The sequence below is a fragment of the Pygoscelis adeliae genome, unplaced genomic scaffold, assembly GCF_000699105.1.
Source record: "Pygoscelis adeliae isolate BGI_AS28 unplaced genomic scaffold, ASM69910v1 Scaffold278, whole genome shotgun sequence".
NCBI lineage: Eukaryota > Metazoa > Chordata > Aves > Sphenisciformes > Spheniscidae > Pygoscelis > Pygoscelis adeliae.
Window position 1 is genome coordinate 220,566 of NW_008825411.1, and position 16,312 is coordinate 236,877.

Below are 16,312 nucleotides of genomic sequence, written 5' to 3' on the forward strand. Positions count from 1 at the left end.
TTACAGTGTTTTCAGTTGAGAAAGCATGTTTTACTTGGGCTGGGGCTTTTCTGGTGTTAGAGACCTCCGTCTCTGATACACCACTGACCTTCAATGGGAGTGCAATCACGTGCTTCTCTAAATTCTCAATCTTGCAGGTCTTTTACAATAACTGAATAAAGTAAGAACTATCTTCACTACCCATTTTACATTAGCAGTTTTAATTAACTGGTAAGATGGTGTAAATTTTTTTTTTTTTGTTACAAATAACTACAAGAAATGTTCCAGTCTCCTTTTCCAGAGAACTCACCAATTCCAGTTCATGCAATAAAAACAGTCCAAAGATTGCAGGATTTCTGAAGGAAAAAAAATATAAGGCAGCCCACAAAAATTTATGAGAGCCTGCATTTCCTCTGCTTGAGACATAACAAGTGAAGCACTGTCTAGGTGCAAAAATACACAAGAGAAATGTCTGTGGAATAAGCTCTCTCTCCAAGGAAAATAATTTATAAGTGCATCTCTCCAGCACTTAAGAGGTTAATAAATTTTCCAATTCCAATCAGAAGATGCATAAAATAGCACATATTTTGCAACTTACTCAGCCATCGTAGTTTTAGTTTATCATTGATAAAGAGCACTAAGAAGGTTACTTCAGTCAACCCCTTTGAATCAGGACTTTCCATTCCCTTTTCACCCACTTGAAACCTCAAGACCAAAGTGAAGAGGTGAAAAAAAACCCCCAAAACTATATTGAGTGGGTCTGCAGGTGTATTTTGCTGGATACCGTTTTATCAGCTGCATAAAGAAGTGTCATTACTGAATAAAAATAGAAAAACCCCAACAACAAAAAAACCCTGGGGTTTTACTTAATTCATTTTTTAAACTTCAAATCCTAAAAAGGATAAATAATTACACGGGAAAACTCCGGGTGCTTATAGACTTTTGCTGGATTTGGTCCTTTCGGTGTTTGCTGGCCGCTGCCCAGGGCCCCACCAGCCCCGCGGGGGGGAAGCAGCAGAGCACCCCTTCTTCACCCTGAAAAACAGAATCCAGATCCAACGGCGTGGGACCGGCGGTCACGGGAAGCATGGGCAGCCCCACGGGCACGGCAGCTACGGCCGCAGGCTCAGGGGCCGGCAGCCCCGGCGCAGCCCGCGGTGACTGTAAACATCTCCACCGCATTTATTGGCAATTACCGCTGAAGGTCACACATCAGCAGCGGGCCTAAATTCCAAGAAAAAAAGCTGTTCTTATGTAACTGCTGCCTGAATGTTGGCAGGTGCCCAGCGGAGCAGCTCACTGCAATGTGGCTCACAGGGGGGGGGAAAAGGGAAAAAAAAAAAAAGTAGGACATCTCCCAGCCACATTCAGCATCCTGAGCATGCCACCTGCAGGTCAGCACTAACACTTCGCTCCTTTTCAGTCCATAAAATATTAATGTGTTTCTCTAGGATGTATGCATTTTGGTGTCCAAGACTCGCACTGCAGGTGGAAACTGGGCCATGCCGTCCCCAAACGCCTACTGGACCCAGGAGAGTGGACGGGAACGTCTCGTTGCAAACAGAAATGCCTCAGCGGGGAGGGAGCTGTGCTGCCTGAGCTGCCCTGGACCACAGGGAACCCACGGTGCAGCTCACCATCTCAACCTCTGTTGGGAAACACCGCAATTTCTGCATTTGTATCATGCCTGGACTTTGTAGAGGGTTGAGGATTAAATTAAAAGTAAATTAAGCTGTTGTGTCTAATTACAACTGGGGTTTAGTTATCACTGCTGTGTGGAGATTCACACTTGATGGCACTTGAGGCAAATTTAGCTTGGTCCTGAACCTCAGAGACACCAGCATTGTCAACAGCTCTACCAAGAACAGGATTACAGCAGTTCCAGCCCAGTAAGGAGTCGATCAAGAGACACTAAGCCCAAGGGCTTTTATAGACAACGCGCCAGTGCCCCGCCTTGGGGGTTTCTACTTTCTTTATTACTTGAGAAACCTGCACAGAGCCAATGCTAAGACCACCCTATTTAGCTCTTTGGCTCGAGTCAGACCCCTTCAGCTGCTAACGTCTGCCCGATGCTCCGGGAGAGCCCGTGGAGCCAGAGAAACAGGAGTCCTGCTGCAAACCGAAAGACAAGCTCTGAGCACACAACTCCCCAAAATCAGGACAAACCCCAACACAACCAGGTTGCAAGTAAGGTGCAAATAAGGTGCAAAATGGTTTACAGTTTCCGATGGTTTTGGTTTTCTATCAAAACAAATTGTGCTTTTCATCCATCTTTCAAGATACCCTTTCTGCTCTTTATTTTAATACTAGTCTTACACAGCCCCTATCCCAAAGGTCTGTGCACCTCTGCAAGTTTACAGGAACCTGAATGTTTTGGGAATATGGCAAGATGACTCTCATTCTTAGTGTATCCTAATTTCTGTCCCCAGAAGAAAAACCTTTTACACAAATCCTGCCACAACAGCAGATGGTGCAGAATTCAAAAAACATCTACAAGAGCTTGAAGATGCTATCGCTATATTTCTGCCAGACCAGATCATGGTCCTCAGACTATAGTAATAGATGTTGAAAACTAACACCACACTACACCGCTTCTCCGCGGAAAACTACAGATCCTTCCTCTCCCTCATTTCCAACAAAAAGGGAATTCCAGATGAACCCCTCAACAGACAGCACGTGAACTAGGCCAACAAGCATTAAACTGTACTACCCTCCCCTTCGTTTCCATAACACTTCTCCAGCACTGCAAATACTCCAGCAACCCCAACGGCTCAGCCAGGCATTTGCTGGGGGTGCTGCCGACCTTGCGCTCAGGTCGCAGCGTTCACCATCCTTCCTGTTCTGCGGGGGATTTCCTACCATCGAGGGTGAATTCCAGCATTATTCACCCAGTTAAAAGGGCACTCCCTTTCTTCACTCGCAAGAATGTTAAGGGGGACCGGAACGCTGATTTTCTACCATGACTTTCAGTAACAAGTGCATGGACCTCCTGGCATTTTATTATTTGGATTTTTATTTTTATTATTTGGACCCACTGCTCACTGAAATTACCTTGCAGTAAGCAACTAAGATATATAAATCTATCTATGTATATACAATCACATAAATACTATGAAATCATGCTATAAGATGGTTACTTTAACAGAGTTTTAGCCTGAGGGAGTATAAAGCATTTCAGCTGATCAGAAAAGTTAAATTGTGCAGAATTTGACAGAAAGGGAAGTTAATAATTTTACTAATAATGGAGATTTCTGTATTCTTTGCCCTAAATGCTTACAGTTTCCAGGGTTGACAAGGGGGGGGAAAAAAGGAACGCCCAGGATTTCCGTTGAGACTTGTCAGTGGTTCAAGCCCTGTCTCAATCCCTTTCTATTTGCAGCCAGCACTCATTGCCGATGGTTATAAACACACCTGCTCCCTCCACGCAGTTGCTCCACCGAGGAGCAATAAAGTTCCTCCTGTGCAGCCTCCAGACCAAATCCTAAATTGCTCCGCACACTCTGGCTGATTTATTGCAGGCAGAGACAGCACACAGCCAGAAACTGAAGGGGAAAGTTTCATATTATGACTTAATTTGCAATTAAACAATTCAAGTTTGAAGTTTCTCCAAGATAAAGTTTTATATATATATATATGCTATTCCTGGGAAGCTGTAACGCCACATAATCTAAGGGGTCTAGAGCCCGACAGAGGCGTTAATGTGCTACAGATTAACTTTTCAAAAACAGAGCACGCTGCTGGTGCGTAAACCAAAAATCTTGCTTTATAAAGAGAAAGAGGAAATAATTGCACCAGAGGTCAGACACCGCAGCACCTCTGTAACTATATAATACTAGAAGTTTGGTGTGAAGCTTGAAGACACACCTGAGATGTCTCATACTAGCACAGGTCAGAGGCGATGGCAGTGTAGTAAATGGACTCATGCCACATGAACTGCTGTCCTTCAGACCAAAACCAGACTCTCACTCTGCAAACATCCTACCCATCAACTATCTTCTACACACACTAACGGGAAGGGCACCTTAAGAGCAGAAAATTTCCACCAACAAACAGAAGGGTGAATACTCTGAGCAGCTTTAGCTGAGGGTTGTCTGACAAAGAGCTTTTCGTTGAAGCTGAAACTGGTGATGGGAAAGGTGTCTCAGACCCTTGTGCTGGACCTTCTGCTCCAGCCTGGAGAGGTGGACCCCAGCGCACACCGGGATGATGGTGATGGCACTGACCTGTGGCACAGCAGGGGCCTGAGCATCCCAACCAAAGGCTAGGTTAAAAACAAACCAAAAAAGCCACAACTCCGGTTTGTTCTCACGAGGAATTCTGCTCCTTCCCTCCCCTGAAAGCCCTGCTGAAAAAAGACCCTCCAACCCAACCCTGGGCGATGTGTACACTTCTTGGTCTACTTTTGTGACAAATAGTTTGGATTTCAAATCCATTTCAACCGGCAAGGTCCCCAAATATTATTTGGTTTTCAGAATGAAGTTCATGCAGGTGAATTCCGCTGATCAGCATAAAAATTAACAAGTTCTACAGAAAGCAATTTATGGCGTATTTCATTATCTACTCTATTGAATAAAGAGCAGTAACATTTTAAGCGTTTTAAGTGGTTGAATTTTGTTCCAAATAAAAGGTTGGCTTGGGAGAGAACGCAGGAAACAAAGCGCAAAGAGGAAAATATTTCTTTTTCCCCTGGTATTTCAAGTAAAATAAGGTGCCAGTCAATCACTTTCTCAGTATTATACATTTATGCAAATTTTAGCGCCCACACGTGGTGGGTTGTTTTTTTTTTTAGCTGGATGAGGAAGTTGCAGCAGCAGAGACAGCTCAGCCCCCTCCCTCCACGCCGTGCGCCGGTGCCCAAACCAGACACACTGCTTTTAAAAGTCCTTAGAAAGCTTAATTTCAGTTAAACTGAAAGTTCTCACTCAAATACGGCTTTTCCGCCTGTAAAACAGCTACATACAGCATAAACACAGCCCGGGCTGTTGCACTGCCAACTGAAGGCACGTTTTTGATGGTAGGAAGCTTTTCACACAGAAACAGCTTCAGAAGTCAGTAATTTTCACAGGGTTACACCACATCACTTTCACAACACATCCAAACGTTTTTACGTGGCTTTATCCACCAAACCTTGACTAAGAAGCGACAGGAAGGACAGCGAGATGCTTTGATGAATTGCATGACTGTCACTTTTTTCGGTAAAGCCAACAATACAGTTTCTGCACAAGGACCCAGCCCTTTGCAGTCCCAGCTGCGCCGTGCCCTGGGACACAAGTAATGGCTCTCGCTAGTCAGCAAGTGGAGACACCTCAATTCGGGGTCTCCTCCAGCTGGCTTCTGGCAGGTTCTTCCAACTTGTGCGGACGCCATTAAACCTCAGTATTTAGTTTTGCTGAAAGAGCCTGTTCACCAATGACACGGTAATCACGTCCGAGTGCTAAATGCTGACATTTTAATGGTGCTTGCAGCAGCTGATGCTCCAAAAGCACTCAGATCTGGTCCTAAACTTCATGGGTTCTACTATGGCACCAAATGATTGCAGACTGCCAGAAATAACTGCATTTGGACTAATACTCCAAGTAATGACATATGGAATTAGTTATGGTAACTATTCCCAGTGTAGACACATGGCAGACTGAAAACTCAACTAATTCACTGACACAGGCGTACAAATCGGAAAGCTCAGTGCTGAAGAGACAACAGGACAGATCACAGGGCTACTCATAAAACAAACACCATAGAAACAACACTGTAGAAAATAAATAAAATTAAAACCTCAGCATTATCCAATTCAATGGTAATCTGCTGGAAAAGAAAGAAGAAGGGGAAGAATTGAAAGCAAGCATTAGTAAGAGAAATTACAAATAAATTTCATGTTAGGCTATTATAAATCATTTAACATTTTAATGCTGCAATCCAACATTGTGAGTACTTTACAGTTGCCATAAGTAACATTTGCAAGCGCTCGGAATGCGGTGGGTCAGGGAACCGACACTGCTGGAAGCACTGCACCAGGCAGCTTCGGAGGCAGGATGCGCCCTGGCTTTGTTCCTTGTGCCAAGTGACAAACCACGCGGGCTGGCTGACCGAGATCCAAGAACTTCACCCTTGGGCATAAGAGTTGTCACCAGCGTGAGCTGCGAGCAGCAGTAGGAGTGCAGAGGCTGGATTTCCAGTTTGGGAAGAGAAATGGAGTTTTAAAATGTAAGTCCTGCAGAACTCAGGCTAATCATCCGGTAGGCACCCAGGAAGACATGTATGAATGACATGTTTCAGCGAAGTAAAAAACTTGGGTCTAGCCTACACTGTCAATGTAGTAAAGTTTTCTGCCTATTAAATGTACCACAGTATGCTACCCATCACTGAGCGAACCTGAGCGCGTGCCAAGATGAGGAGTCTTTAGCAATATGTAAAACTTCGAGCCTTCCCACAAGCTTCTGTACATCTGTGTTCTCACCACGGTTTTTGCATGCTGCAGAGGAATCCCAGCTGTTTAATGAAGGCCTTCGCTAATGGGAGCAGACAACACTGCATTCTCATTACGTTTCCCACCTACAAAAGGGACAAGCGCACGGGCCAGGAGGGTATGGCATTTTTATTATTTGTGCTGGAAGATTAAGCGTGAGAGAAGGAGTACAATCTTTTTATAAAACAGATTGTTCCAGTGAGCACCACATGGTATTACAGCAAAATCACACGCTATGCCAAAACTTCCATGGCGCTCTGCTGCTGAACACTACTGTGAAGTGACTGCTGTCAATTCAGCGAACATCTGACCTACAAGCAATATTGCTTGCATGATAAATATGCTGGTCACAAGAATAAGTTTTGCCACCTTTATGTATGTAGGGAATCCTGTATTTAGAATGGGTGCATAAGTCTTTCTTTTTTCTTTTTCTTTTTTTTTTTTAAGTACTCCAGGATGATTTTAAAAACAAAAGGTATTGCCTTTTAAGTGGTGACTAAATACAGTTATATGAGTCACAAGGGAGAATAAATACGATTGCACTCCTCACAGCCAGACAGTAAAAGCTGTTCTACTACTACTAGCAGTCTATCTGTAAGAAATCAGCTGCTTTTTCATGTTCGGAAATCCACTTCACAGGCAAGCATATTCTTATCTTGCATTATGTAACTGATCTACTGTTTCAGAAATTAATGCATTATTTTCTACACTTTGAAGATTTTTAGAATCTTGTGGGGTTCTCCACGGTGCAGGTTATGTTAACTGCATCTTCTAGAAATACTGCTTCGCCTGAGTTGGCCAAATGAAGTCTAAGGAACTCCTGTAAATTAATTTCCATTTAGAAAAATCTCCGAGTGGCATATTGCATTTAAAAGAAAAAACCTCAAAGCTCTCATCTGGGTTTTTTTGGTGTATAGCATATATATCATCCACGCTTTCTATTACTTCAGGTGACCTTGGACAGTCTCTCTTGGCTGTTTTTAACAGGAGAACATACACTGATGTGTTAACAAACCGTAAAATCAAAGCTATGATTACACTGAATCTTTTACATCCCCAGCTTTGGGCAAGAGGAAATATCAGCACTCTACACTTGCTAAAGGAGGATCATCTAGCCCAACTCCCTTTTGTAGGAGCAGACTAACTTCTGCAGGCTACAACCAGTCCCCTTCCAGATCAGACTTGTACTATTTTGCAGATGTCTTCATAAAGGGACCTTGAGGAGAAGACAGAAGGTCTCCACAGGGCTTCATCTTCTGCTGTTATGACCCAGCACAAGACACTGCCACTTCAGCAGAAAAGGACAATGTGTTGAAAGTGGGATGAAACCTGCAGTTGCTGCCCTTCCCCATCTACCCAGCTCCCCTTCTCATCCCACATTTAAATGCTTCTTTCTTGCAGTTGATTCGGGCATTCCCCCAAAGTCAGTGAGTTTCGTAAAAAATACTGCTACTGGAAAGTGAAAAAAAAAAAAAATCCCTAGGTAGGACAGCAGGTCTAGAGCAAAGCAGCAGCGGCCAGGAGGTGGGCTGGACCTCTGACAGCCAAGAGGTAGTAGCAGCACGTGGGAAGAGCATTCCCTGACAGGGCAAGGAGCACAGCACCGACCATCCCTACCCTTCGGGCATTTTCCTAGGAGTCTCCCGCTCACTCACGGCGCTGCTGTGTGCTCAGCTGGGTGTGCTCGGGTAACAGCCCACACACATGCACGTGCACACCCACATGCACATAGCCTCCTCGCTCCGTTTGCTCTCCCTCCTCCAGGTCCCTGTGCTCCAGTGTGCGAGCGCCTGCCTCTTGCTGGACTGGCAACAGAGCACTATGTTCTGCTCCTGCGTCCTCCTCATTTCCAGCTAGGCTAGCCAAAGCAGGGGCCATGTCCAACATCCCAGCTGGCCCAGCGATGCTACGGGTTCCTCTGCCTTCAGAGCATCTCCCTCCCCTGCGGCTGCAGCTATAGCTACAGCAATAAATTATTATTATTATGAAACTGTCTTACCTCTAAAGTTTTTGCCTTTTTGTGCTGTGAATCTAGCACTATGCAACAACTTTAAACCCTACTGCAAGTGAGAATTGGATATGAGACACCATCTGCTCCCGGGCACGGACTCCCAGTTGCAGTGAGCGTCCTTCCACACCACTGCTTCCCCCAGTCCCGACTAGCAGTTCTCAATTGCTCATGAGCACGTTCGCTGGGAGGGTATATTGCTCTGTACACCTACCGTGTGGCATGCTAATAACCTAGGTTGCTTAAAAATGTATGAGATACCTTAGACTAGGATTTTGAGGTTGACTGTAGGAATGCCTAGATACACAAACATATATGCATATACACACTCTTCTGATGCAAATAGAGAACAGGTCTGTACCTACAGAAAAACATTCTTCTCAACAAGACAAAGGAGTTGTACGTAGGAAAGGGAAAGAAAAAAAAACATGGGTGGGTGTACAGACAGTTTCCATCTGTAATTCACAACAAGATGATGACTCAGATGTATATAAATTAAAATTAAACTACAGAATGTCCTCTTCTTGCAAGGTTATGTGACCTGATGAAGAGTCACCTAGACCCAGAGAGCAGATAAAGAGGTTATATCCTTCATAAAAAGGTAACAAAGTTAGGTATTTTTACAGTGCCAGCAACCGCAGGAATTAGACTTAAACTTGCACGTCTAAAGTAGAAAAGCAACAGAAACAAGCTTACCTTTCAAATTATATTTAAAGTTTTTAGTTGACTAAAAATGTTTTGTTCCTGATCCAGCACAGAAGTGCTTACAACATACAAAACACAGCTTGAAAGAGCGAGAATTTTATTTTCCTTTACTCAATAATAAAGACAGTGTTTAACACAGAATGATGAACTGTAAATTACATTACCTTTTCTCCATAGCCTCTATCTTTGGTCATCATTTCCCTGAGCGTCTGTAATACTTTAATACATAGTTTCTCCTCATTCTCCTCTAGCAGCTGTTTAGTATGCTTTATTAACCTGAAAATAACCAATCAATCACAGCTCGTTTTAGTACTAATATTCTAAAATGGGATAAGATATACGTGGCTATCTTACTTCATTCGTTTAAGCTGCAAACAAGTTTTATTATCATACCATTATACAACCATCTTGGGAACATTCTCTCAGAGCAACATTGAACCAACTACCACAGGCTTTGGTGAAGCTGTGAAGGAACCTGCATCCCCCCGGCAGGAAGACAGCCAGATAAAACCCTCTGACTCGAGGTGGAAAGGCATCAGGGGAAGGGGCAGGGGGATTTAGGACTTGCTGGTCTTCCAGAACAAACACTTAACAGTAAGAAAGAAGAACTATTCCACATACTACTTTGTTATACTGAGAGGCCTGGATAGCACAATTAGAAATCCATCCTACCCAGCATTTGTTTGTTACTCTGGTACCTAGTTTCCATAAACACTCTATATAATCCACCCCTCCATGAGGTGATCTGAGAAGCTGGATTCTGCTCTGAACTGCCCTCTAAATGACCTTGTAATCTTTCCTTTTCCTTCCCTCCAAATTTGGGAGGCATCTGCACTGGGTGATGCACATAACAACCAATTCTGACATACCTACCCAGCACTAAGTGCTACAAGATCAAGTACCTTGCAAACATTACTAAGGGTTGAAGGCGGGGATAGAATAACAGGGATTAGCTCATAATTATCTACTTGTTTATACTACTGTTTATGACACTTCTATCCTGCAGCAAAGCCAGAAATTTTTAAGCATTAGCTGTGAGAGCACATCAAGCAGTCTTTCCCCATTCCCAAGAGCTCCCCACCACCACCATCCAAGGACAAATTGCATTTACCGCATCATGAAATACTCTGCTTTACATAAAGCTGGGCAAGAGGGCACCGTTCCATAGGGCATGGGAAAATTGGGAAAAAGCAAAACATAACAAAAACCCTCCCAACAAGCCAGACTTCAGGACAACTTACTTGCAAATGAAACCTCCACTTTCACATTTCCTCCTTGCATCTGTGTTCTCTGGGAAAAGCAGTTCAGGCCTGTGAAGCACGTCTACCAGTACTGATAACTCTGCCTGGACAAGAGGACGTAGGCGATCCTCTAAAGCTGATACTATGTCCTAGAATATAACCATATCAAGATTTTAAACAAACTTTAAATACATATAAATATATATACAGATTAATTTTACAAACCGCAAAAGAGGGACAGGACAGTTAGGTCTGTCCCGCCTGGATAAACTAGATCAAAGACCTCAGAGTTTGGTCAGGTAAGACTTTGTTTTATCATTTAATAGTTGTCTTTAAAAGGGGAGCCCTCCTTTCCAGCAGTCCCCCAGATCACTTAGTTCCCCTACCCTCCCCATCTTTGTAGGTGCTCTTGTTCATATAGGGGAAAGAGAAGAATGCGGATTCAGAGCTGCACTGAAACTCTGTGATAATGATCAGGTTATTTATGCTTACATGAGCTGACAAAAAAAAATACTACTGTTAAAATGACAAAAAAAAAATTCTTCCCCTTTTCATCGATCTTTGGAAAGCTGTACCTACCTTAAAATGAAACTACATTTATCCTAATACTTAAACAAGCAGAAAATACTGAGATACCTCTGAAGCCAGAGAGGAAGTTTAATCAAATTAAAATGGACAAATAGACAAGAATGGATAAAGAGGGAGAAGCTATTTCAATGAGACTGGGTTGGGCAGTGTTTTTATATTACGTAACATAAGTTTACGTAAAGTTGGTTACAACTGTTTGCCAGAAAAAGCTTTTGGCCAGAGAATGAATCTTCAAAGGATAAAGGCATCATTCAAGATGATGAATTTCATTTGGTATAAAAAAGGCCTTATTGAACAGTCTACACATCTGAGCATAGAATATAGCTATAACACATCAACCCCTGTTTCTAACACCTAGCATTATGTTTAAATAGTCTTTTTAGCAAAAACAGTATGAGAATGCACACACTTGGTTTCAGGGAATGACTGCAACTGGTTCACAAGGAACCGATACGTCTATTTATTTCAAGCTCTGCAGTGGTTTGCAGGCAGGGCTGTGGCACCTTTCGTTGTACTGAGAGTTTTGGTGCACAAGGAGCAAAGCACTGGAGGAGTTGGAAGGCTGTGATGATGAAAGTCCTGTCTTATCAAAGAAATATTACTAATGGTGGGACAAGAATATTTTGAGTACCACTAGCTTCAAATATCAGCATCTCCTAGGATGAGTACTTCTATACCCATTAGCCATGCATGTTCAGTTACCTGTCTTGATACAATGGTTTACATTTGATTTTATATACAGTATTACAGTAATATTATATTATTATATTCAGTGTCAGCTAACTTGATTACCATGTGGCATTTTGACTAGTTAATTCATTCCCAAATGTCTTTCCACTTAGTAAATTCCTCCTTTTGTGTAGGCATGCAAGTAAGCGCTTATCAAAGGAGGAAGGGGTGCTGTGTAGTCACCTGTAATCTTTCAATTATGTTTCGATAATCCCTGGAGGCAGCGAGCACCGAATCTCTGCGGGCAGCATTCCTTGCAGTCATTCGCCAGTTCATTGCAGTCTTCTGTACAATGTTATGAGATTTCAGGAAGAGATTGTTGACCTGACTGTCCAAGTCTACAGGAATTGCAATTGCACGGCTTTTTGCTGCAACAAGCAAAAGTTAGTAAGAATTGACTCCTTCAGCCCGTGTATTACAACCAATGCAAGAACAAGACAAGCTCTATTTGCAACTCCTTCTACAATCTCCCTCGTGTGCACTTCAAACAATGCAACGCCGCAGTCCCTGTGTAATGGGTCAGACCTCTCTGTAGCATTATGTTTAAAGGCTTTCACACCTCAGAGCTGTTTACTGTCTTCAAGCTGTGGGAGTAGGAAGCTGTCCTTACACACACACTCCCAACATCTCATGCTAACACACATGTACACGTATCCAACAGAATTTGGCCTCATATCCAGTACAAATTACTCTTCTTGCTACTAAAAGTGGAGCAAATTACTGGGAGGAGTGGCAGAGAGCTATTTCCCTGCTGCAGATCAACAGGACTGCAGAGAGTTTTGAGGTTAAACGGAGAAAGCACTCCAGGTTACAGTGACAACACCTATTGCTCAGCGATGACAATATATGAACGTAACTCTGGCTTTGTACTATGCCTTGGCTCTGAGTTATCTGCAAGTGGCACCTGCGGGAAGTAAACTGAGGTTTCTTTTTGGAAGGATGACATGCAAGCAGCAAATACTGAATGACCATGTTTGCAGCAGTTAGTTCTGATTACATCCACTTCTTACCTACATCTGAGAGGACCCGAATGCAGCTTTCCACTGATGCCTTTTGGCTTGGCATTAACCAGTTGCAATGGTACACTCTGAACACGCCTTGCAGCAACTGTACAAACACAGGTTGGCGAGTCTAGAACACAAGGTTAAAGAAAAGAAAATTCAACTCATCACGCCATATTGAAACGTATCAGCATCAACTTCAGGTAATACTGGTTACCAGCTTCAGCCATGACTCTCTGCACACCAGTCATTTCTAACTGGTCTGCATCCACTTGTCAGGCAACTTCACGTTGTAGACAGCATATCTACCACACAATCAGCAACTGAATGGAAAGGGTGGGAACAAAGGCTGGAAGGGAAATATTAAACAGATAACTTCTAAAGCATAAAGCCTCAAGTAATTGAAGCCTGACTAAGCAAAGGAAATAAGCAGTCATCTTCACCTGTTTAATCAGAGTTATCAGCAAACCTGGCATACAGAGATTCTTCTTTTAGCCTTGACCAGTAGCTGACTCAATAGTCCACATGTAAATGGGACTTTGCTCTTGGCTAAACAACAGCACAGCTCCAGAGTTGAAAACTCATCAGTTCAAGTATTATTAGCTGGTATCTAATTTACTGAAGAAGTCAGCTGTGTGTTTGTTACTTCCAACACAGGTAGTAGTTAGTGGTAAACACTACAGCTGCTATGGATCAGCCAAAATTAAGGTGTGGTTTTTAGCCCTGTATTTCACAAGGTGATCTTCCACTACAGATAGGTGAGGTACTCCAACACACACATGCACGAGCTCTGTTCTTTCATCTTTGCAACATCCCAACAATATTGACCAAAACTCCCTGTTTGGTTTTGTACAGTAATTACTTAGTAAAACAGTTCATTTCTTTTACCTGCAGAGGAAAGAGTATTTTAAATGTTTCAAATGAACCTACATTGAGAGGGAATACCCCATGTCCCTGTGCCTACTAGCTATGTAGCGTTTCTATCAGCTAAAGGAACTACACCACAGTGCAAAGCCCACAAGACTTAGGAACCAGTGAAAAAATACCTCTTTTATTCTGGTCAAGATTAATGCCTGTTTGTAAGAAAAAAAGTGGAGTTAGATGAAAAAGCCAAATCTATTAGATAATTAAAATCTATTAGATCAATTCATCAAATAACACCATTATGAAATGTACAAAAGGAGAATCAAAAGTCAAGAACCAAAAAATACTAAGAGGCAAATACCTATTATCCTTTCTAGAAATAAGCCAAACACCAAAAACATGGCAGACCATAGTATTCTCCAAGGGCACTTAAAAAAACCGCACTTTTGGATTTAAGCCACCCACGTATTCCTTTCAGTTCATGTTTAAAGACTTTTCAGTCTTAAAAAGCTTCAAAGATGTTTCATTTGCTTCACCTAGGTCAATAAATCAAATAAGAAATTTGCTCCATGTTCACATGCCTCCAACTACACTTGCAAAGGAAAGCCTTGGGCAGCAGCACCCTTCGGCAGCAAACAGGCTAAACAATACTTGTTAAAGAGGAAAAGTTTTGGACAGCTGTTCTTTGAAAAGAGGTATTTATGTTCCCCTAATCTTATATTATTTGAACTGCCTGACAGACGTACAAGGTGTTCCTTGAACAGGCAAGGCTGGTCCTGACTCAAGGGAAGTACAATTTAAGTCGAACAAGCCGTAACACGAAAGAGCAGAAGACAAGGAGAGGCTCGCATGGGAAGAGACGAGATGACAAGGTGCAGCAGAAAGGACGGGGAGTGACTGAATCCAAAGGCAACGCAAAGGAGAGTGGCAATGGCCACTCGCCTACGGAGACAGCGGCACCAGATCAGGTAGCAGCAGCTGCAGACTGCCCTGCGGCATCTCGGACAGGAGGGGAAAAATCCCACCCGGAGGAGTGATGTACACAGCCAGGTGGTTCAACGGGCTGTACTCCTCAGATGGGAGAGTCCCTGGTTATGGGCAATAGTCTTGACAGGCAGAAAAAGGGAAAGAAACAGAGCTTTTAACTTAGAGATGTAGAGGAAAGATGAATCTAGGATAAGGCAGAGCTATCAACTGAGGTGGTAAGAGAGAGGTGAAAAAAGTTACTTCATCCTGCTAGACAGAGGGAGAGATTGAGAAACTAAAGAAAAGCTGCTGACAAAATTAACAAATCGCTTAAATACGATGGTAAGGAAGTGTATTCAAATGCCGTACACTCGGAGATGACAATTAAAAGCATGACAGGGAAGAGAGAAGGGCAGAGCCCCGGGGGACAAGGCTAACTTGATCTCGATTTCTCATCTTATTTCGATGAAGTTTTGACAAACTAGCATGGAGGCTGATGCCGCAATAGTGGCTGACATTTTAAAGTCACATGAGGAGCAAATCAACTGTGGACTGCTCAGACTTGCATGAGTTAAGACAGAGCCCTAATAAAGCTGCTCAGCCCAAACACAGCTGTTGCAGCTCCCTGTGCTCTCACAAGCAATGCCCACAGTTTGGCAATTTAAGAGCATTTGAACCAATCTCAAATGCAGCTCTGTTGCTTTCAGTGCAGCTCTCCTTGTCTGAATAAGGAGGGCTGTCTAAGCCTATGAGAAGCAGGGCTGTGTTGAATGCTAAACAGTTGGTAGATCAGGCTGCCCACTGGTCATCCAGACATGGGTCAAATACATGTCCTGACTCAAGGGGAGCAGACTGTCAACACAAGAGCTACGGGTAGTCAATCAGGGAAAAGCAGGAACATCACTGCTGATATTGAGCTGAAGGAAGTCTTTACCTGATGCACAGTCACGCAGCAGTTTCATGTACACTTGCCTGGAACACTGCAGTCACCCAGGCAGCCCATCATGATCCAAAGGGTTAGCATAAGTTCTTTGATGAGGGACTGACACGTCGAACAGCCAGATACCCTTTAAGGCCACTTGGGAACCAGATGCCTCCTAACCTGCTGCCAGTTGCACTCAATTACAAACCTGGAGTTTGCACTGTGAAAAACCGCCTTTGGCACGATGAGGTTGCATCAAGTTTCAACAACTACCATACTCAAACTTCTGACAGACCTGCCAGGCACCTGACCACTCCACCCACACTCCTCCCAAAAAGTTATTTATGAATACATGAATGATGTTATCTTAGTGCTACAATACAAATATTAGGGCAATGTCCTAACACTGCTGTTCTGCAGTGGAAATCTCTACCTTCTGTCACTTCACAAATGTTCCAAGCTTCTCCTCCACATTTCCCCAACTTTTGAACAAGACAAAAATTACTCACCTTAATGAAGCACACTAGAGCTTTTGGAAATTTTTTGTTTTTTAAAGGAAACTCAAATCTTCCTATAAAAACATGCTTTCTTTAAACAATCACCTTTGCACCCTCTGTAATGCAACACCCTCTCCTCCTGTCTGGAAAGCCTGCCACCAAAGCTTTATCTTCCTTCTTCATGGCACTCTGGAGAACTCCTTGCTGCCATGCTTTACCACTTGCTTTACCACTGCTAGACAGCTGGCATGCCAAAATACCTCTGAGCAAAACTGCTTGTTTGCTCTCCTGCACCTGCCCACATCATCTTATTCAACTGTACTCTGATCTAAGGCCGCAAAGAGGACAA

General features: G+C 43.2%; 1 protein-coding gene across 1 annotated transcript in view; it reads right to left on the reverse strand.

Annotated features, from left to right (window-relative positions):
- ITPR1 (inositol 1,4,5-trisphosphate receptor, type 1) overlaps positions 1–16,312 on the reverse strand; it is a 166,336-nt gene that overhangs the window by 75,261 nt on the left and 74,763 nt on the right. The window contains exons 34-37 of the mRNA XM_009330621.1: positions 12,724–12,844; positions 11,897–12,081; positions 10,397–10,545; positions 9,320–9,431 (exon numbers count right to left, since the gene is read on the reverse strand). Coding sequence (XP_009328896.1) covers positions 9,320–9,431; positions 10,397–10,545; positions 11,897–12,081; positions 12,724–12,844 — 567 coding nt within the window. The remainder of the gene's footprint in view (positions 1–9,319; positions 9,432–10,396; positions 10,546–11,896; positions 12,082–12,723; positions 12,845–16,312) is intronic.